The 16,086-nt window shown below is 38.9% G+C and overlaps 2 protein-coding genes across 3 annotated transcripts in view; one reads left to right on the top strand and one right to left on the bottom strand.

Moving 5' to 3' along the window:
* The first annotated feature begins 1 nt into the window (after window position 1).
* Window positions 2-14,802, top strand: GTPBP6 (GTP binding protein 6 (putative)). The gene is made up of 10 exons (XM_063340453.1): window positions 2-517; window positions 3,211-3,348; window positions 3,778-3,848; window positions 5,453-5,583; window positions 6,321-6,391; window positions 6,843-7,001; window positions 8,363-8,571; window positions 9,986-10,134; window positions 10,445-10,597; window positions 11,063-14,802. Exons 1-10 carry the CDS (start codon window positions 19-21, stop codon window positions 11,202-11,204), a joined length of 1,722 nt encoding a protein of 573 aa, XP_063196523.1. The 5' UTR covers window positions 2-18; the 3' UTR covers window positions 11,205-14,802.
* The window catches only part of PLCXD1 (phosphatidylinositol specific phospholipase C X domain containing 1), an 18,311-nt gene continuing 15,814 nt past the window's right edge, over window positions 13,590-16,086 (bottom strand). For both annotated transcript variants that reach the window (XM_063340473.1, XM_063340465.1), the window contains exons 6-7: window positions 14,811-14,994; window positions 13,590-13,882 (exon numbers count right to left, since the gene is read on the bottom strand). In XM_063340473.1, coding sequence (XP_063196543.1) covers window positions 13,590-13,882; window positions 14,811-14,994 — 477 coding nt within the window. The remainder of the gene's footprint in view (window positions 13,883-14,810; window positions 14,995-16,086) is intronic.

Below are 16,086 nucleotides of genomic sequence, written 5' to 3'. Positions count from 1 at the left end.
AGGCCGGGGATCGTCGTCATGTGTCCCGCCGCCGCAGGGTGGGCGGGGCGCCGGTACCTTGGGGCTTCCGTAGCGGCGGGGGCGTGGACGGAAGGACGCGCGGCCCGTGGCGGTCCCTCCCCGGTGTCCTGCGCGGGGGAGGCGGTGGCCATGGGGCCTGGCCGTCTTTCGCAGTCGCTCCTGCTGCGCTGCCGGCGGGCGGCAGCGGCCCTCGGCATGGCCCGCTGCCGGCCGTCGTCCGCCCGCCCGCTCAGCGCCGCCGTTGGCCTACGGGCTCCGCAGCGGCCGCCCGGCAGGGGCGAGCCCCCGCGGGCGGGCGGCGGAGGGCGGTGGAAGGGGATGACGGACGCCGGCGGGGGTGCAGAAGAAGAGGAGGAGGATGAGGAAGACGTAGAGGAGGAAGAGGTGGAGGAGCTGCTGGGCCCCTCTCCGCTGGCCGTGGGGCCCGGCGCGCAGCGTCTGGCCGTGGTGCACCCGGCTGTCAAGTGGGGCCCGAAGAAGTCGCCGCTCACCACGGGTGCGTGGGGATGGTGGGGCGGGAGAATGGGTGGGGGGGCTCCGCCGGCGGGGGTCGGGCGGGTTAGCCCCCCGCGGGGCTCGCCAGCCAGCCCAGCCGCCGCTCCCTGCCCGCCTCCCTCCTCGGTTTCCACCCGTCGTAGGTCTTTGCGGCCCGCAGGAATGCTTTTAAGGGGTTAGCGCCGGGAGTGTGGGGTAGACCCGTTATTACAGTGATAAAAGTGTGAAATATAAGCTGTAAAAGTCAATAAAAGGTGTAGGCTGGTGTTTCTTTTTCTGAGAATGTGCTGTCAGTGACTGTTTGCAGATCAGTGCTTTGACTCGTAAATCACCCAACCGCTGGGTCTTGGACAGCAGAACCGCTTGGTCCGTAGAGTGCGCAGGTTGCTTAAGGAAAAAGCCTGGTTTCCCCCTTAATTAGCCAAATGTTAATAGCCTTCAGCCATCAACTATGCTGCCTGGCCGGGCAGGCGGGAGTCCTTCAGCCTTAGGCTTTCCCAAAAGCTGTCTGAAGAGCAAGAATGTTAGAATGCATATAGGAGTGAGGTGAAGCTGAGGTCTTGTGTAATGAAGTCCTCTCATGGACTTAAAGGAGTGCTTTTCTGTAGTTACGTTTTTGCCGGGCAGCTTTCTAGCTGCCCAGTGGAAAAGGACCTGGGGGTGTTGATCGGCAGGCAGCCGGTTGAATATGAGCCAGCAGTGTGCCCAGGTGACCAAGAAGGCCAACAGCATCCTGGCTTGTACCAGAAATAGTGTGGTCAGCAGGACTAGGGAAGTGATCGTCCCCCTGTACTCAGCACTGGTGAGGCCCCACCTCAAATGCTGTGTTCGGTTTTGGGCCTCCCACTACAAGAAAAACATGGAGGTGCTGGGGGGTGACTAGAGAAGGGCAACGAAGCTGGTGAAGGGTCTGGAGCACAAGTCCTATGAGCAGCAGCTGAGGGAGCTGGGGTTGTTTAGCTGGAGAAAAGGAGGCTGAGGGGAGACCTTATCGCTCTCTACAACTACCTGAAAGGAGGCTGTAGCCAGGTGGGGGTTGGTATCTTCTCCCAAGTGACAGGTGATAGGACAAGAGGAAACGGCTTCAAGTTGCACCAGGGGAAGTTTAGACTGGATATTGGGAAAAATTTCTTCATCAAAAGAGTTATCAAGCATTCGAACAGGCTGTTCAGGGAAGGTGTGGAATCGCATTCCCTGGAGGTATTTAAAAGATGTGTAGATGTGGTGCTGAGGGACATGATAGTTAGTGGTGGGTTTGGCAGTATTAGGTTAATGGTTGGACTTGATGATCTTAAAGGTCCCTTCCAACCCAGACAATTCTGTGATTTTACTTAGGGATGCAGTTGCCAATAATTCCTTTATAAGGACCTTAATTAGCATTGCTATTCTTAGATTTCCTTCAGAAATCCTTATAAATAGCTAATACATATATATTAATCATGCATGCTTAGTATGTATGATGAACTTGGCTTGATGTTGTTTCTCCAAACACTCCAATGATTACACAGTTGTTATAGAAAGGATTAAGCATTTTCTAAGTTAGTTTTTTTATATTTATATATGTCAATTTATATGTCATAGCATATGATATTCCTTATTGTATTCAAATTTATTATGCAACGAACATGCTAATTATAACAAATTCTCACTTTGCAGAATAGACTTTGTAACCTTTTCAGAATTTGCATAAACATTCCCATTTTACAACTAAAAAAAAAAAAATACAAAGGCACCTTTCTGTCTAGACATGGAAGAATAGCAGTGATCCCTTTCCATTTATTTAGGCCCTCCAGAGGAAGAGCCTGAAGTCTGAACAAATGTTTTGGAATGATTGTTGAAACACCACAGGTACAACAGGAAATCTGTGCATTTTACAAGGAATGCTAACAATATGAGGAGAAAGAGGATCATGGTTATCTTTAAAACTATATTACCTTTTTGGACCAAGGTAACCTATTTAATATATCAATTACGTTTTGCTATCTAGAGAAACTTGACAAATTTGTTAGGAAAAGAGGATCTTACTCCCGTTTGGCAAATCAAAACGGGACCTACTGATCTGATACATTTGTGTAGTCTTCGTGATTTCACAAAGTCCTCAGACATCAGTGTTTGCCATATAGATGTTTAAAAAAAAAAATAAAGTGACTGATGAACAGAATAGAGGATTGGAATCTGCTGGTTTTAGCAAGTCATAAATCAGAGCAGGTCCTTTATGAGTAAGTACCAGTGAAGTTAGCAGCTGGATATGCCATGTTAGTAATGCTTTAAACATTGCCACACCAAGGAATTAATCACATGGGTTTGTGCTCATCTAAAATTAACAGAATTTATTTTCTAATCAGTTATTCATTTCACTTGTTGAGGCAAAAAACTTGGTAATTTGTTTCCTGACAATACAATTAAAAATTATTCTGAATCAACAACTATGGAAATAATTTGCACTGGCAGAAAGATGCTTTGTGTGCTAAAATTGCATCAAACTAGAAGCTTAATTATTCTGATTAGAGGTAAGACATTTTGCTTCTTGCACTACTGGTTAAAATAAATACCCTAGTAGAATTTCAGTGTGGTGTAGTCTTTCACTGTTCATGCATGTACTGTACTTATTGGAAATCTGAGCAAGGTTATGTTAGTATATTATAATCTCTTCTTTTTTTTTCCTTTTTTTTTTTTTTTTGTGCATTCATAAAGCTGAATTGCAGATTGCTGAGGCCGTTGCTCTTGTAGATACCCTTCCGAACTGGACGGTTTTAGATAAAATAATTATCCCTACAAAAAATCCTGACAAGAAGTTTGTTTTTGGCAAAGGAAACTTTCAGGCTTTGACAGGTAAGGACTGAGATTTTTCACCATTGCATCATTCTAAATGGAAGACTTCTGCAGCTGAACTGTTTAAGGATAGGTTTGAAAGCTGAAGAGAGAGAGAACTTTGTTTATCCATCATGCAGGTTTGCAAACAAACTTCAAAGAATTTTTTTAAGGTTACAAAAGTAACACGGAATAGAAATAACCTGTGCTCACTGAAAATGTGTGAGGCAACTTAATCCCTGCATTTATGTGACTTACATAAGTGTAAGTGGCTGCTGTTCTTGACATAGTACTAAATTAGTGCAAATATAACTGTACCGTGAAAGAATATGATGCCATTTGATATTTTTTGAGCATTCTGCTCAGTGCAAAATGGTTTTATATTCAGTATATTTTAAAAAGAGAATTGATGTTTAACACTGTATTTTGTAATGGTTATCCATCTTTTAGAAAAGATTAAAAAATTGCCCCATGTGACAGCTGTCTTCTTGAATGTGGAAAGAATATCTTCACTAACAAAGGTAATCAATATCAAATCATATTCTTTACATCAGTATTGTTCAGAAGCTATTGATATTATGAGAAGTAGGGTCAGTTATGACTCTGAATTTGCAAATGGTAATATATGAAGCCACCTGGACTGAGCTTTGTTGAAAGGAAACTTAATTCCTATTACGTTTGTCCAGTTGATATATGTGTTTCCAGCTCTCATGCATGAATTTTTCCAGCATCCTAATAGCTATTTAGCATAAACTCTGCTCCGGCGTTTGCCACTGGCTCTGCTTAAAATGTTGGAAAAGTTAGTCAAGGTCTTTTTCACAAAATGGAGGTGGTAACGCAGCTTTTGTTATGAAGAATGTCAACATTTTGGATTAGCTATATGCACAAGTTTCTATACCCATATGGATAGTGTATTCATTTTCCTTTAGTTCTGTGGGTGCTGTATTGTATTTTGAATATGAAGCGTAAATTCAGAGCAAGCTTATATTTGAATGTTTCAGATATTTAAACTTTCGTTCCTAAACCATAAAAAGAAACTATATTTTAAATGGACAGATTACTTTGAGAGGAGGAGCATGCTTCACTTTTTTTTTTTTTTTTTAAACCCTGGCAGTAAAATAACTGGTGCATGAACTATAGACGCTCTTTGAAACGCTTAGACAAACTGAAATAAATACTTTCTTGGTTTCTTTGCATGTACAGCATCATGCAGGGTGTAAAGTGCACGCAAACTCTGCAAGCAGACATTAATGCTTTGCTGGTAATTTTGAATGCTTTCCCTGATGATAAAATGAACTGATATGGTAATTATCTCTTAATAGGTAGTTTTCTCAAACACTTCAATTTGCTGATGAGATGGAAGCTGAAAATATTTGATTTCAATTTCCTATTTTTTTATTCCCTAATTTACAGTGTGAGTACTTTTGTTACTAGATTTGCTAACAACAAAAAAAGTCTTTTTGCAAATCTAGATCTTAAAGAGCAATTTAACAGTGTTGATTCAAGAAAGTGTTTGAGAACATGTATAAAATGCAATCATTCTGGGTTTTTGAGATGGTAGAGGGGAAATACTGCATACTTTAAGTGTCTTTTGCTGAATTAGAGCAAGGATGGGATTTTTTTGTTTGGTTGTTTGTTTGTGGTTTTTTATAAGTATTTTGTGAGAAGCTGGTTATGAAATAATTTTCCTGCCTTCCTCTCTTTCTATTTTTATTTTTTTCTTCAATTTTGGCAATCTTTTTTCTTTTCCTATGTTAGCCTTATCCTTTCCCATACCATTATTTCGTAATTATTTTTAGCAAGGACTTAACCACTGAGATTCTTGATTCTGAGAGGTGCTGTAAGAGCTGTTGTCAGAATCCATTAAAGTCGACAGAAGGTTTCTCGCTGAATTTGATGGACCTGGACATAAAGTTCTAGCTTCTAAGCTCTCTTTCACCTTTCTTCATAGTCAACCAATTTTTACCTTTGCGTGCTCATAATCATTACCCATACATTGAAATGGAATCCTGAGATCCTCTGAGTTCAAGTGTCCATCAGCTAACCAATTGTAGTGCTGTGTAGGAACTGATCTACTGATACTGTGCGGGACAGAAAATGTGTATTTTGTCTTACATGGCTAAAGAAAGAACTAGAAGATGCCTGGGGCGTGAAAGTCTTTGACAGATACACAGTTGTACTTCACATTTTTCGTTGTAACGCCCGGACCAAAGAAGCAAAACTTCAAATAGCATTGGCCGAAATTCCACTTCTCAGGTACCTCAAGCTGTGCAAATCACATGCTGATATTTGCATATTTTAGTGACTATTTCTTTACAGTAACAAAAATGGTAATACCGAACTGTAAATAAAAGTGACACTGTTTCAGTGCTTGCATAGTATGCTCAATGATTGATTAGAGCATAGAAATATTTGCTTTAATGTCACTGTTTGAAGCTTTTGCAATGCTGACAGGCAAATCCAGAAAGTGTTCAATACATAATCTTACAAAAGATATTTCTCATTAAAACGTCCCGGTTCTTTCTAATGCAGAAGATAGATTGAAAGAATGTGTGAGAATTGAACATTATATATCCCATACATAATATTGATGGGCTTAATAAGGAAAGCTATTAACAAGGAACATTAAAGACATTAACTTGTATCTGAATTTTTCACATTTCTACATTACATGGCATAGAAATCTTTGTACACGGCAGTTCGGGTAGGTTGTGTGGATGGATCAGAGGCATCTTTGGCTCTCTGAAATTTCAGAATAGCCATTATAATTTTCTAAGAGAGTTGCATGATTTTTCAAACCACGGTTGAGAAGCCAGAAAAATCAGGATTTTCTTTGCCGGGCTTCTCGATGTGAGCAGGCTTTATTTAGAGCTCTGTCATTTAGTGGTTTTATTTGTACTATTAGAATGTCACTACGCTTTGTGTTTGTTAGGCATTTTAGGATAGCTTGATTAAAGAAAATTGCTTCTAATTAACTGTTACTCCACTGCCAGGTCAAATCTGAAAAATGAGGTATCTCGGCTAGATCAGCAGAGAGGTGGATCGAGATACATCATGGGCTCAGGTAAAGTCTAAATATTCTCATGAATTAGAGGATATTTTTTCTCCATAGCCTTGAAACAAATGTAACTGCATCTTATATTTTTTGGAGGAGACTGGGAGGAAAAACTGTTTGTGGTCTTCATCTAACTAAGTGAATGTACAAAAATTTATTGTAAAGTAGCTTAAATAATAAAGTTTTGGTCTGTACTGGTTGAGTAAGTAGCCATGGACAGAGTACTTGCTGCCACAGTGGTTTATCATCAGCACATGGTTATTCTAGAGCGCTTAGCTTATGTTTTAAAAATTACTTATCAGTCTGACTCTATCTTAGGCAAGAATACATAGTTTTAGTTGCTTATTTATAACTTCATGTGCCCTGGTGCTAACTCACTTGATTTCCAAATGCACAACATCACATGGTTTACTGTTTCTCTTGTAGACTATTCTGCCAATTATTCATTTGTATTTTTCAGGTGAAACATTCATGGAGACACAGAACCGTATCTTGAAAGAAAAAGAACTTAAAATTAGGAATGCCCTGGAGAAACTAAGAAGAAAAAGGTCTTTACTTAGAACTCAGCGCAGAAAACGCGAGTTTCCGATTATCTCAGTAATGGGCTATACTAATTGTGGTAAGCAAAACCTCATGAAATTGTAACACAAAAGAGCTTACATTGTCTAATTAATAATTAGAAACTCTAGCCAGAATCTCATTTCACTGTGAATAGGCTTCATCTTTTAATTAGTTTTTAAATTGTGTAATAAATATATGTCAATTAGGATATAGTTAGGAAGCAAATGATGCTTGTTGTAGATGTTCTTTTTTTCTTTTTTTTTTTTTCCAGACTTGAAGACATGTTTTGGAGAAATGCCTAGCACCTATTATGCCAAAAAGATTTTATATATAGGGCTTAAAACTATACTACTTTTGTCCCTTTATATGAATCTTTCTTACTGGGATCAGAATGGGTAGAGAAAAGTACGTGGGGTTTGGATCACTGGGAAGGCTTGAGGCACAGGCAGAAAATTCAGGACAGTTGGCAGTTGATCTGAGAAATGTGTTTAAGCACTGTAGCTTTTCATTGATTGACGTATACTGTTCTGAGATGTGTTCATAAGAGATTCTAAATAAAGCTAAAGGTTTTTTCTATTTTTTTTATAGCTTACACAAGCGAATTCATGCACAAGGCATAAATAGACTTTGGACTATACCCTTTTTTCAGGTTACATTGTCTTAAGACCAGTTCATTTTCTTACGCAACAGCTTTATAAAAACACACTTACCTTACACTAATTTTGTTATCAGTTACATACTCAAAGATTTGGATTACACTGTATATTTTTCTTAAATGTCATGCTTCCATACTTTTAAAACTGAATATTCAACAAAATATATATATTACAATTTTGTACACATAATTGAAATCCTTTAACTAGGGTATATACTGAGCACTTTAGTTTAATGACTAAATCCTGTGAAATATTAATTGAGTTTAAATAAATGTCTCTAGTATTATGTTCATTAGGAAACACCCAATAAAAGCATAAACCTAATAAGCTACATATTATTAGTGCTTCTGTTTATTGTTGGATTTAACAAGTAAATATTGAATTGTTTTATTTGACACCAGAAGCACTGAGGTGTGCATAAATGTATGCTTTCTAATGCTGTCATGGCAGTGCCCTTCAGATAGTCTTAGAGGTGAGAAATGTGGGTATGTCACTTTGCAGGTCAGTTCAGTCTTTGATCATCTTGTGATTTCACAGCATAGCTTCCGGACGTGGCCTTAAATCCAATTCCAAGTTATAAAAGTTAAGACTGTCTTTGGATTTCCTAACATCATATAGATACTTAATCATAGGCTAGATTTAAATTAGTGGAATAGATATGAAAAGATATGTTACATCAATACAACTCACCTGAAAACCTTGCAAATTAATTTTTTTACTTGAAACCAGCCATTAAAATCTTGTTCTTTTTTTCCTTAATTAGGAAAAACTACCTTGATCAAAGCCTTGACTGGTGAAGCAGGACTTCAACCCAGAGATCAGCTGTTCGCCACTCTTGATATCACAGCCCATGCTGGCTATCTGCCCTCGCATATGGCAGTTATTTATGTTGACACTATTGGGTTTCTGACTGATCTTCCACATAATCTGGTTGAGTCCTTTTCAGCTACATTAGAAGAAGTGGTTTACTCAGTAAGTAGTCCACGATAAAAATTGAGAACTAAAATTAATTTCCTTTTAGATAATCCTCACCCCTTCAAAAAAGGCATGCTGTTAATTGGCATGCTGTTCTTAGTGAGGTAGCTGGCTTTCTGCAGTAGTCTCCTAAGATAATGAGGTAAATATCTTACCATAAGCCTATTTTCTGACACTTGAAATTATGCAGAATATATAGATATGAAGAGATTTCAGAAAGGGTTTCTTTGGAGTATATGTAATATGTGTCCTCCATGATATGTAAACCAGATAAATGAGATTTTTCTTATTAAACATATGAACATCTAACCAGTGCATCAGAATAAGTTGAGGCTAGTTTTCTTGAGAGTTAAAAATTAAATAAAGCCTCTGGAATGATCTTTTTTTAACTTTAAGGTTTCCTATATCACTAAAAGTGGGTGGTCGTGATGTGATGCAGGCAGCATGTAATAAACATAAACATACTTTTCCAATCATTTTCTCATTAAAGGTAGTTTCCTGTGTTATAGCACAATGTAAAGCTCCATATACACAGACATTTAAACAAAAAGCCTGTATTGTCAAAGGTAATGGAATTCAGTGGTATTGGAATGTCAAAGATAATGGAATTCTGAGGATTAGACTCTTCACCATGTAATAATAGGACTTTCAAAAGCTGACTGCAACTGCCCTATTCGTCTCTTATTCTGAAGCGTTAAACGAAAGGCAAGAAATTTAATTCTCTGTCACTTTCAGAAGTTTGAAGCAGTATCTTGAGCAAAGATGACAAAACATTTTGAATGCAAATATTTAATTTGGTTGCTTGGTTTTATCAGGACAAACATGATTGTGTATGTACTTGAAACTGGTAACTTTTGTATAAAGCTTTCTAAGTGAAGTAATATCATCTCAGGAACTAAGAATAAGGAGAATTAGAATCTTCTGCATTTTGAATTTAAAAACAGAATTACAAGTTACATGGGGGTTTCCCCCCCCCCATTTTTTAAACAGTTTTTCAGCCATACTCTTCTATAACCTTTGTAGAGTTCACTCTTTTTCTTCTCCAGTATTTTTTAAGTCTTATTGTTACACAGCTTTGGCTTTGAAAAATTAGATCAGTTATTATTTGAACTCCGGATTCTGTAACTAGCTTGATTGACAGGGTTTGTTTCAGGGTTGTTGGAGGCAACTCGTACTCGCTGTGGAGTTAAAGACTAAGGTGCTACAGATTTTCTTCTATGATGGTACGAAAACGAGTATTGGTTTAAATACTCTAGTAGTTCATTTTACAGTGTTGACCTGCCAGTGCATTAGCTAATGGCTAGGAAAGTATTTTATATGAATTAGCATCGCGAAAACAGTATAAAATCTCTGCAACTTGTAACCGGTGAGTTTCATTGAGTTAACTATCTTGCATATTGATACTTGCTAGGATCTGATAGTTCATGTGAGGGATATTACTCATCCAGAAACCGTGCTCCAGAAAGCAACTGTTCTGTCAGTTCTGAAGAATCTTAATCTTCCCAGCCGTTTATTGGACTCAATGGTAGAAGTTCATAACAAAGTGGATTTGATAGAAAGGTAAGCAAGAGATGCTAAGTGTACTTAAACATTTCTTATGTTCTGGAAGCTTTTTAATTCTTACTGTAGAAAAAAGCTCCCACGCTTCTGAATGCGTTTAATAGTGTTTCTCATTCTTTTACATATGTAAATATGGTCTTAAAAAGAATTCATTATCTTTTAATTACAAAAGAAATAACTTGAGTCATCCAAGAAGTGGCCTCTGTAGGAAGGTGCCATTATAAAGTAACACGGTTAAATTGGGTGTGCTTGGAATATTTTCACAGCCTAATCGTCAAAACCAAATGTGCTAGCAATTGTTACCTTTCAGGTATAAACCCACCGAAGAAAATGCTTTAGCCATTTCTGCTCTACGTGGACATGGTTTAGAAGAGCTGAAAGAAGAAATAGAGAAAAAAATTTTGATAGCAACAGGGAAGAAGATTCTGACAGTTAATGTCAACTTACAGGGACCTCAGCTAAGGTAAATAATTTTCAATTGCAAGAAGGACTTGGAGAAATATGAAACTCTGTCTTGCATGTCTTAAAATTTCCATATCATATCATACTAATTTTAATTCACGTTAAGAGCTAGAGGGATAATTATCAAAGTTTTCTGACCTATTGAGAAACAATATGCCCATTAGATACCCTAGAGTCTGCTTCTGAAAGGGTCCTTCACAGAATTCTGTGTGTTAGTACAATAAAACATACTTCCTGAAAGACCGTGCCGCTGGTCCTGGAGCCAGATTTCTGATAAAAAACACAAACCTGAAAGATTTATGAAAACACTATACCCTATTTCCAAACAGCAAATGAGAAGTTAAGTGAAGCACTTCATCTTAAAGTGTTAAATTGCCTAGACTGGAACATGCTGCCCTAAAACAAAGATCACATTTTATGCGGTGTGTCATACCTTTAAGTTGCTAATATGCTTTTACTTCTACAGTTGGCTCTATAAAGAAGCAACAGTTCAGGAAGTAGAAGTCATGCCTGAAGATGGCACAGCCAGAGTGAAGGTGATAATCGGCAATTCTGCTTTTGGCAGATACAAGAGCCTCTTTCCAAACAGTAAGATTTTTATGCCATGAAACTGCATCCTTTTCTAGGAAAAGAAATGGATCTCATTAAGAGGATGTGAAACAAAATTAATGATCTGTTAGCCTGGGTGCTGAAGAGTATTTCTTCCCCAGTTGATGTTTTTGATGGATTTTAGAAATGGACACTGCTTCAGAAAACTTCTGTTTGGAAACAATAAGAGCTTGGAGCTTCGTTCTGTCAGCAAGTGCAAGGACAGCACTAAATTTTTAACATTAAAACAGTTGTTGGCTGTAAGCTGTGGACCTCAAACACGTGGAAATCACTGGATGGCATCTCAATTAACTTTCAGAAAAGTACTAAGTTTCTCATATCATATAAGTAAAGGGTTTTACCCCCCTTTTTGGAATAAAATAATATTTATTATAGTTAAGGTGTGTCAGATGGTCCTTGGAAAATGAAAGTTAGTGAACAAAATGTGGTTGGCTGTATATAAATAATACAGATAGGTTCATGCATTCTGCTTGGATACATATTTAAGTAAAATAACTGCTGTGTTGTATTGCAGTGAAGCAAAAAATCATAGATTTGTATATTCAAGCAATAAAGTTAGCCAGGAACATCTTTTACCCGTACAGTTTTCTTGCCTACTGTAATTTAGCCACAATACGTACTACTGTGTCAGTTCTTAAAGAGAAGACATTTAAGTTACAGCAAACCAGGGATTTTGTGTGAAATAATTTCACAAATTAAAAAAACAAACCAAAACCTGATCCATTACCTGAGTTATGAATTACTACTGGGAACCAATAAAACAATCAGTATCACATAAAGGAGAAGGAAAACCATTTCAGTCCGTATTACACTAAGAGATCAAGTTTTATTAGACAGAGTAACAAGCCACTTGAGAGTACAAAAGCCAGGCAGAAAAACATTCCGAGGATGTATAATGTAACACTTCATGCAGGTAGTGACTGTAGAAAAAAAATCAAAACTAAACTGCCTGCTCAGTACGAAGTACATAGAGGTAAGAACAAGGATAAAAAGCACTGTAAAAAAGCATTTAGAAAGTCTTTATATATAAATGGAATGTTTGGGTGTTTACTCCTATGTATTCTGCAATTGCAAGAGATTGCATGAGGAGGTAGCATCTTAGCCTCTCGTGCTGAGAAGTCTAGGCCGAGTTTGACCTGATAGCAAGTAGCTGTTGATTTCAAACTCCTGCAAACATTAACATCTTGCCAGATGTTTGAACTCAGCTTTTGCGTATAAAGTGCATCTGAAAAGTGAGGTATATTGATGAAGCTGCGTAGTGAACTTCATACAATGCCTGGTTTTGTTTTAGTCCCGATGCTTGCCATTTCTCTTACCTTCATGATCATCTGTTATTGCACAGTTCATTTAAAAAAATAGAAAAATAGGATTAATACGCAATGGCAAACAACATAAAACCCTTAGTTTTTACATAAGCAAAAAATACTTATTGAGAGGAAAAATAACTCTAGAGCTACTAAAACAGGTAAATAAAAAAACAGTAGTGAAACCCCGAATGAGTATGACAGAAGCCAAGAATCTGTATTTTTAGAGCGGTCTGAGTTTAGGTAAGGAATTTGTTTCATATGTGTTTATTTTCAATGTAAGGCATATTTTGGCAACACCTAATACAACATATTTTGTTACCACAGACAAAACACTCTAGGGGCCTAGTTTTGGTATCTTCATCACTGCAGAACTGGCATGAGTGATAAAATGAGTTCAAACACGCATACCTCTTACAAATCATAAACAATTTTGGTGACTGCCCTGTTGGTTAACGGGCTCACAAACTGATCCTTCAGCACCACAACAACAGTACGGCCACTTCTAGATCTCTAATGTTAATGATGTATTAGTGTATATGTATAAAAATTGTGTCAAATAGGATTGTCACTACTGTTTCTTCAATATATCAAAATATTTTTAAACTGTTCCTTTCCTACATTTAACACAAACTATGAAAACAGACAAGTCAGTTTCACACTGACATAAAATATTGAGAACGGGGATTGCAAGCTGTGCAGAATATATTTACAATTATAAGTAAGATAAAATCTTATCACAAAATAATTCTTGCAGCTACCGACGTATTTCTCCTTGCTCATAAGTAAAATAAAATAGGATTAAATTCTTGGGACTTTCAGTATTGCCAACTGCTGCTACAGAATCTAAGCACCTCCAAGTAAATTGTACCTATACCATATTTCTCTAGAGACTTCAGCCAGGTCTGCATGCTCTCTTTTCTGTGAAAAGGCCTTGAAACCTTGATGATGTTGAGAGCACTTTTCTTACTGAGTCTTTAAAACATCCCTGGTTAAAGTTAACTGGACCTTCATGGGATCCAGGATGTTTAAACCAGGACACATTAAATGCAAGACAAAGGCTTTTTGGCTTTTCACAGATTAAGAAGCTGAGAAGGAAATGCTATTTGTTCCAGCCCCTTTACTTTGACAGTGTAATGGAGGATTTATTTTTGTGTTAAGTTCTATCACATCTTTGACAAAGTCACCATTTCCTATGAAGTCTCCGGCAATGATGTTAATACATTGTTTCTTTGGTCCTGGATACTGCTGCTTTATCCAGATTTTCAAGCATGGAAGACTCTGGAGTGTCATTTTCTTCAATGATCCAAATGGGTGTACGAGAATATACCTTAAATTTTCAGTAAGGTTAATCCCGGCTACGAAGAATTTTTCTGAAACAAAAATCAGAAAGTGATACATTAAATATTCCTTTGAGAACAGAAACTGCTCGGCATTGCATTAACTCCAGATCTCATTGTTCTGGGAATCATTAAAACAGTAACTTCACAATCTTTCTGTATTGTTTCGTATCCCTAGGACTGTTTCAGTGGACTGTCTCCCCTTCTTGCAACTGCACGATGTAGTAAATAGTTACCGAACCAAGCTTGCTCATTGAACCGTTACGGTTTAGCTAAATTTATCTAAGTTTGGGTTGGAAGGGACCTTTAAAGGTCACCTAGTCCAAACCCCCTGCAATGAGCAGGGACATCTTCAACTAGATCAGGTTGCTCAGAGCCCCGTCCAACCTGACCTTCAATGTTTCCAGGGATGGGGCATCTACCACCTCTCTGGGCAACCTCTTCCAGTGCTTTGCCACCCTCACTGTAAAAAATTTCTTCTTTATATCTAGTCTAAACCTACCCTCTCTTAGTTTAAATCCATTACCCCTTGTACAATTGCAACAGGCCCTACTAAAAAGTCCGTTCCTGTCTTTCTTAGAAGCCCCTTTTAAGTACTGAAAGGCCGCAATAAGGTCTCCCCGGAGCAGCAAGCACTGGACTGTGGAAGCAGGCTCCTGCCTGTGAGAAGGACACCAGCTAACCCTTCTGTGCTGAGGACTTCTCCATGGGGTCACGCAAGTGAAGCGTCTGCTGCCATTTATATAGTTTATGCACGTACAGACACTGACACGTGTACTTGCAGCACCAAACCGTTGCACGTGCCCATGGGTGGGCAGAGCACCCAGCAACACGAGCACCTCTTGTGCACACAGCATGCATGAAGTGGTTATATCCCATCATGCTACGGACACCCAAATTCCTATCTGTTTGGCATTGCTGTACCTGCCCCTGTTTCCCCCCGGTGACACCCTGTGCCTACCTGGACGGCCCATCCGCTTCATGCGCTCCAAATACTGGATAAGTGCGCGAGTGGCAGTCTTGTTTCCCCACCAGTATGGGATGGCAGGCCACAGCTCACAGTGCTCCTCCACTTCCACGTCCTCCTCGTAGGAGACTATCACCTGATGGCCATGCTGCCACATGGTCCGCAGTGTCGGCACCACCTACAAGACAGCATGCCCAGGTTGAAGGTAGCAACACAGCAGTGTTCCCGAAGTTCAAATACTGGTAGAGAGGCACAGATTCAGTTCAAATAAAGCTTTTAAGTGCACAGCCCAGTAGGTGGTTGGCTGGGTTACAAGCTGCAGGAGCAATAGGAGCCTGGGAACTTCAGCAGATTCCTCCTTTTCCTCAAACGATTCAACTATGGTAAAGTCCATAACTCAAGGTCTTACACCTGTGTAAGAAGAAACCAACCCCATGCACATACCGCTGCTGAGAATTTGCTGGGAGAGGAAGACACGGCCTGTTCAGTGAAAGGAGGTGGGGGCGGGGGCGGGGGGGGGGGCACAGGCAAAGCCCTACACCCAGCTGTAGGAATACAGACAGAGAGAAGCGGGAATAATTTTGGCAAATGACCCAAATTTGTCACTGTAGCCATCAAAGAAAACTGAATTGCTTAAGACTTGGTAAGGCTAAATGTGAGTCTTCAAGAGATGTGTTAATTCTGATTTCTCTAAGTGGAAAGTTTCTGAAATTGGGATGCTCCAGATATTTTGAATTGAGAGAAGGGAAGACTTGAGTCAGACACTTTCTCAGACAGACCGACCAGCTGAAACAGGTCCATTAAATTTAAGTGTTTCAATATGAAATGACATTTTCCAATTCTCAAATGTTACTGGCAGACAGAATTGAGGCCCTCTAACTAGTTTTACTTGCAAAACCAATGTATTTAATAGGTATTGGTTTTTTAAGAATGTTGTGGTTAAAAGCTGTGTCTGTTGGTTGTGAAAAGGAAATGGTGGCTTTTTGATGTTCCAATTAACTTATTAATTAAAATAAAAGCCAAAGGCAGTTGAAAATGCTTTATGTAAATTTTTGAAGAGAGCCAAGGGTTGAATAAACATGGGAATCCTTCTTACTTCATCCAAGAAAGAGTGCGAGCCCCAATTACGTCAGAAAATACTGCAAAATTAAGACACGAGCTACCCAAACTACAAAAATCTGTGGCTGACAGAAGCCTTTGCTTTAGTCCAGCTGCCTTTCTAAAGCTGGAAACTCTTAAAAAAAAAGTGTGGGATAAGAGCCAAAGAAAA

This window comes from Chroicocephalus ridibundus, chromosome 1 (genome assembly GCF_963924245.1).
Source record: "Chroicocephalus ridibundus chromosome 1, bChrRid1.1, whole genome shotgun sequence".
NCBI lineage: Eukaryota > Metazoa > Chordata > Aves > Charadriiformes > Laridae > Chroicocephalus > Chroicocephalus ridibundus.
This window is presented reverse-complemented; position numbering and strand designations above follow the sequence as displayed.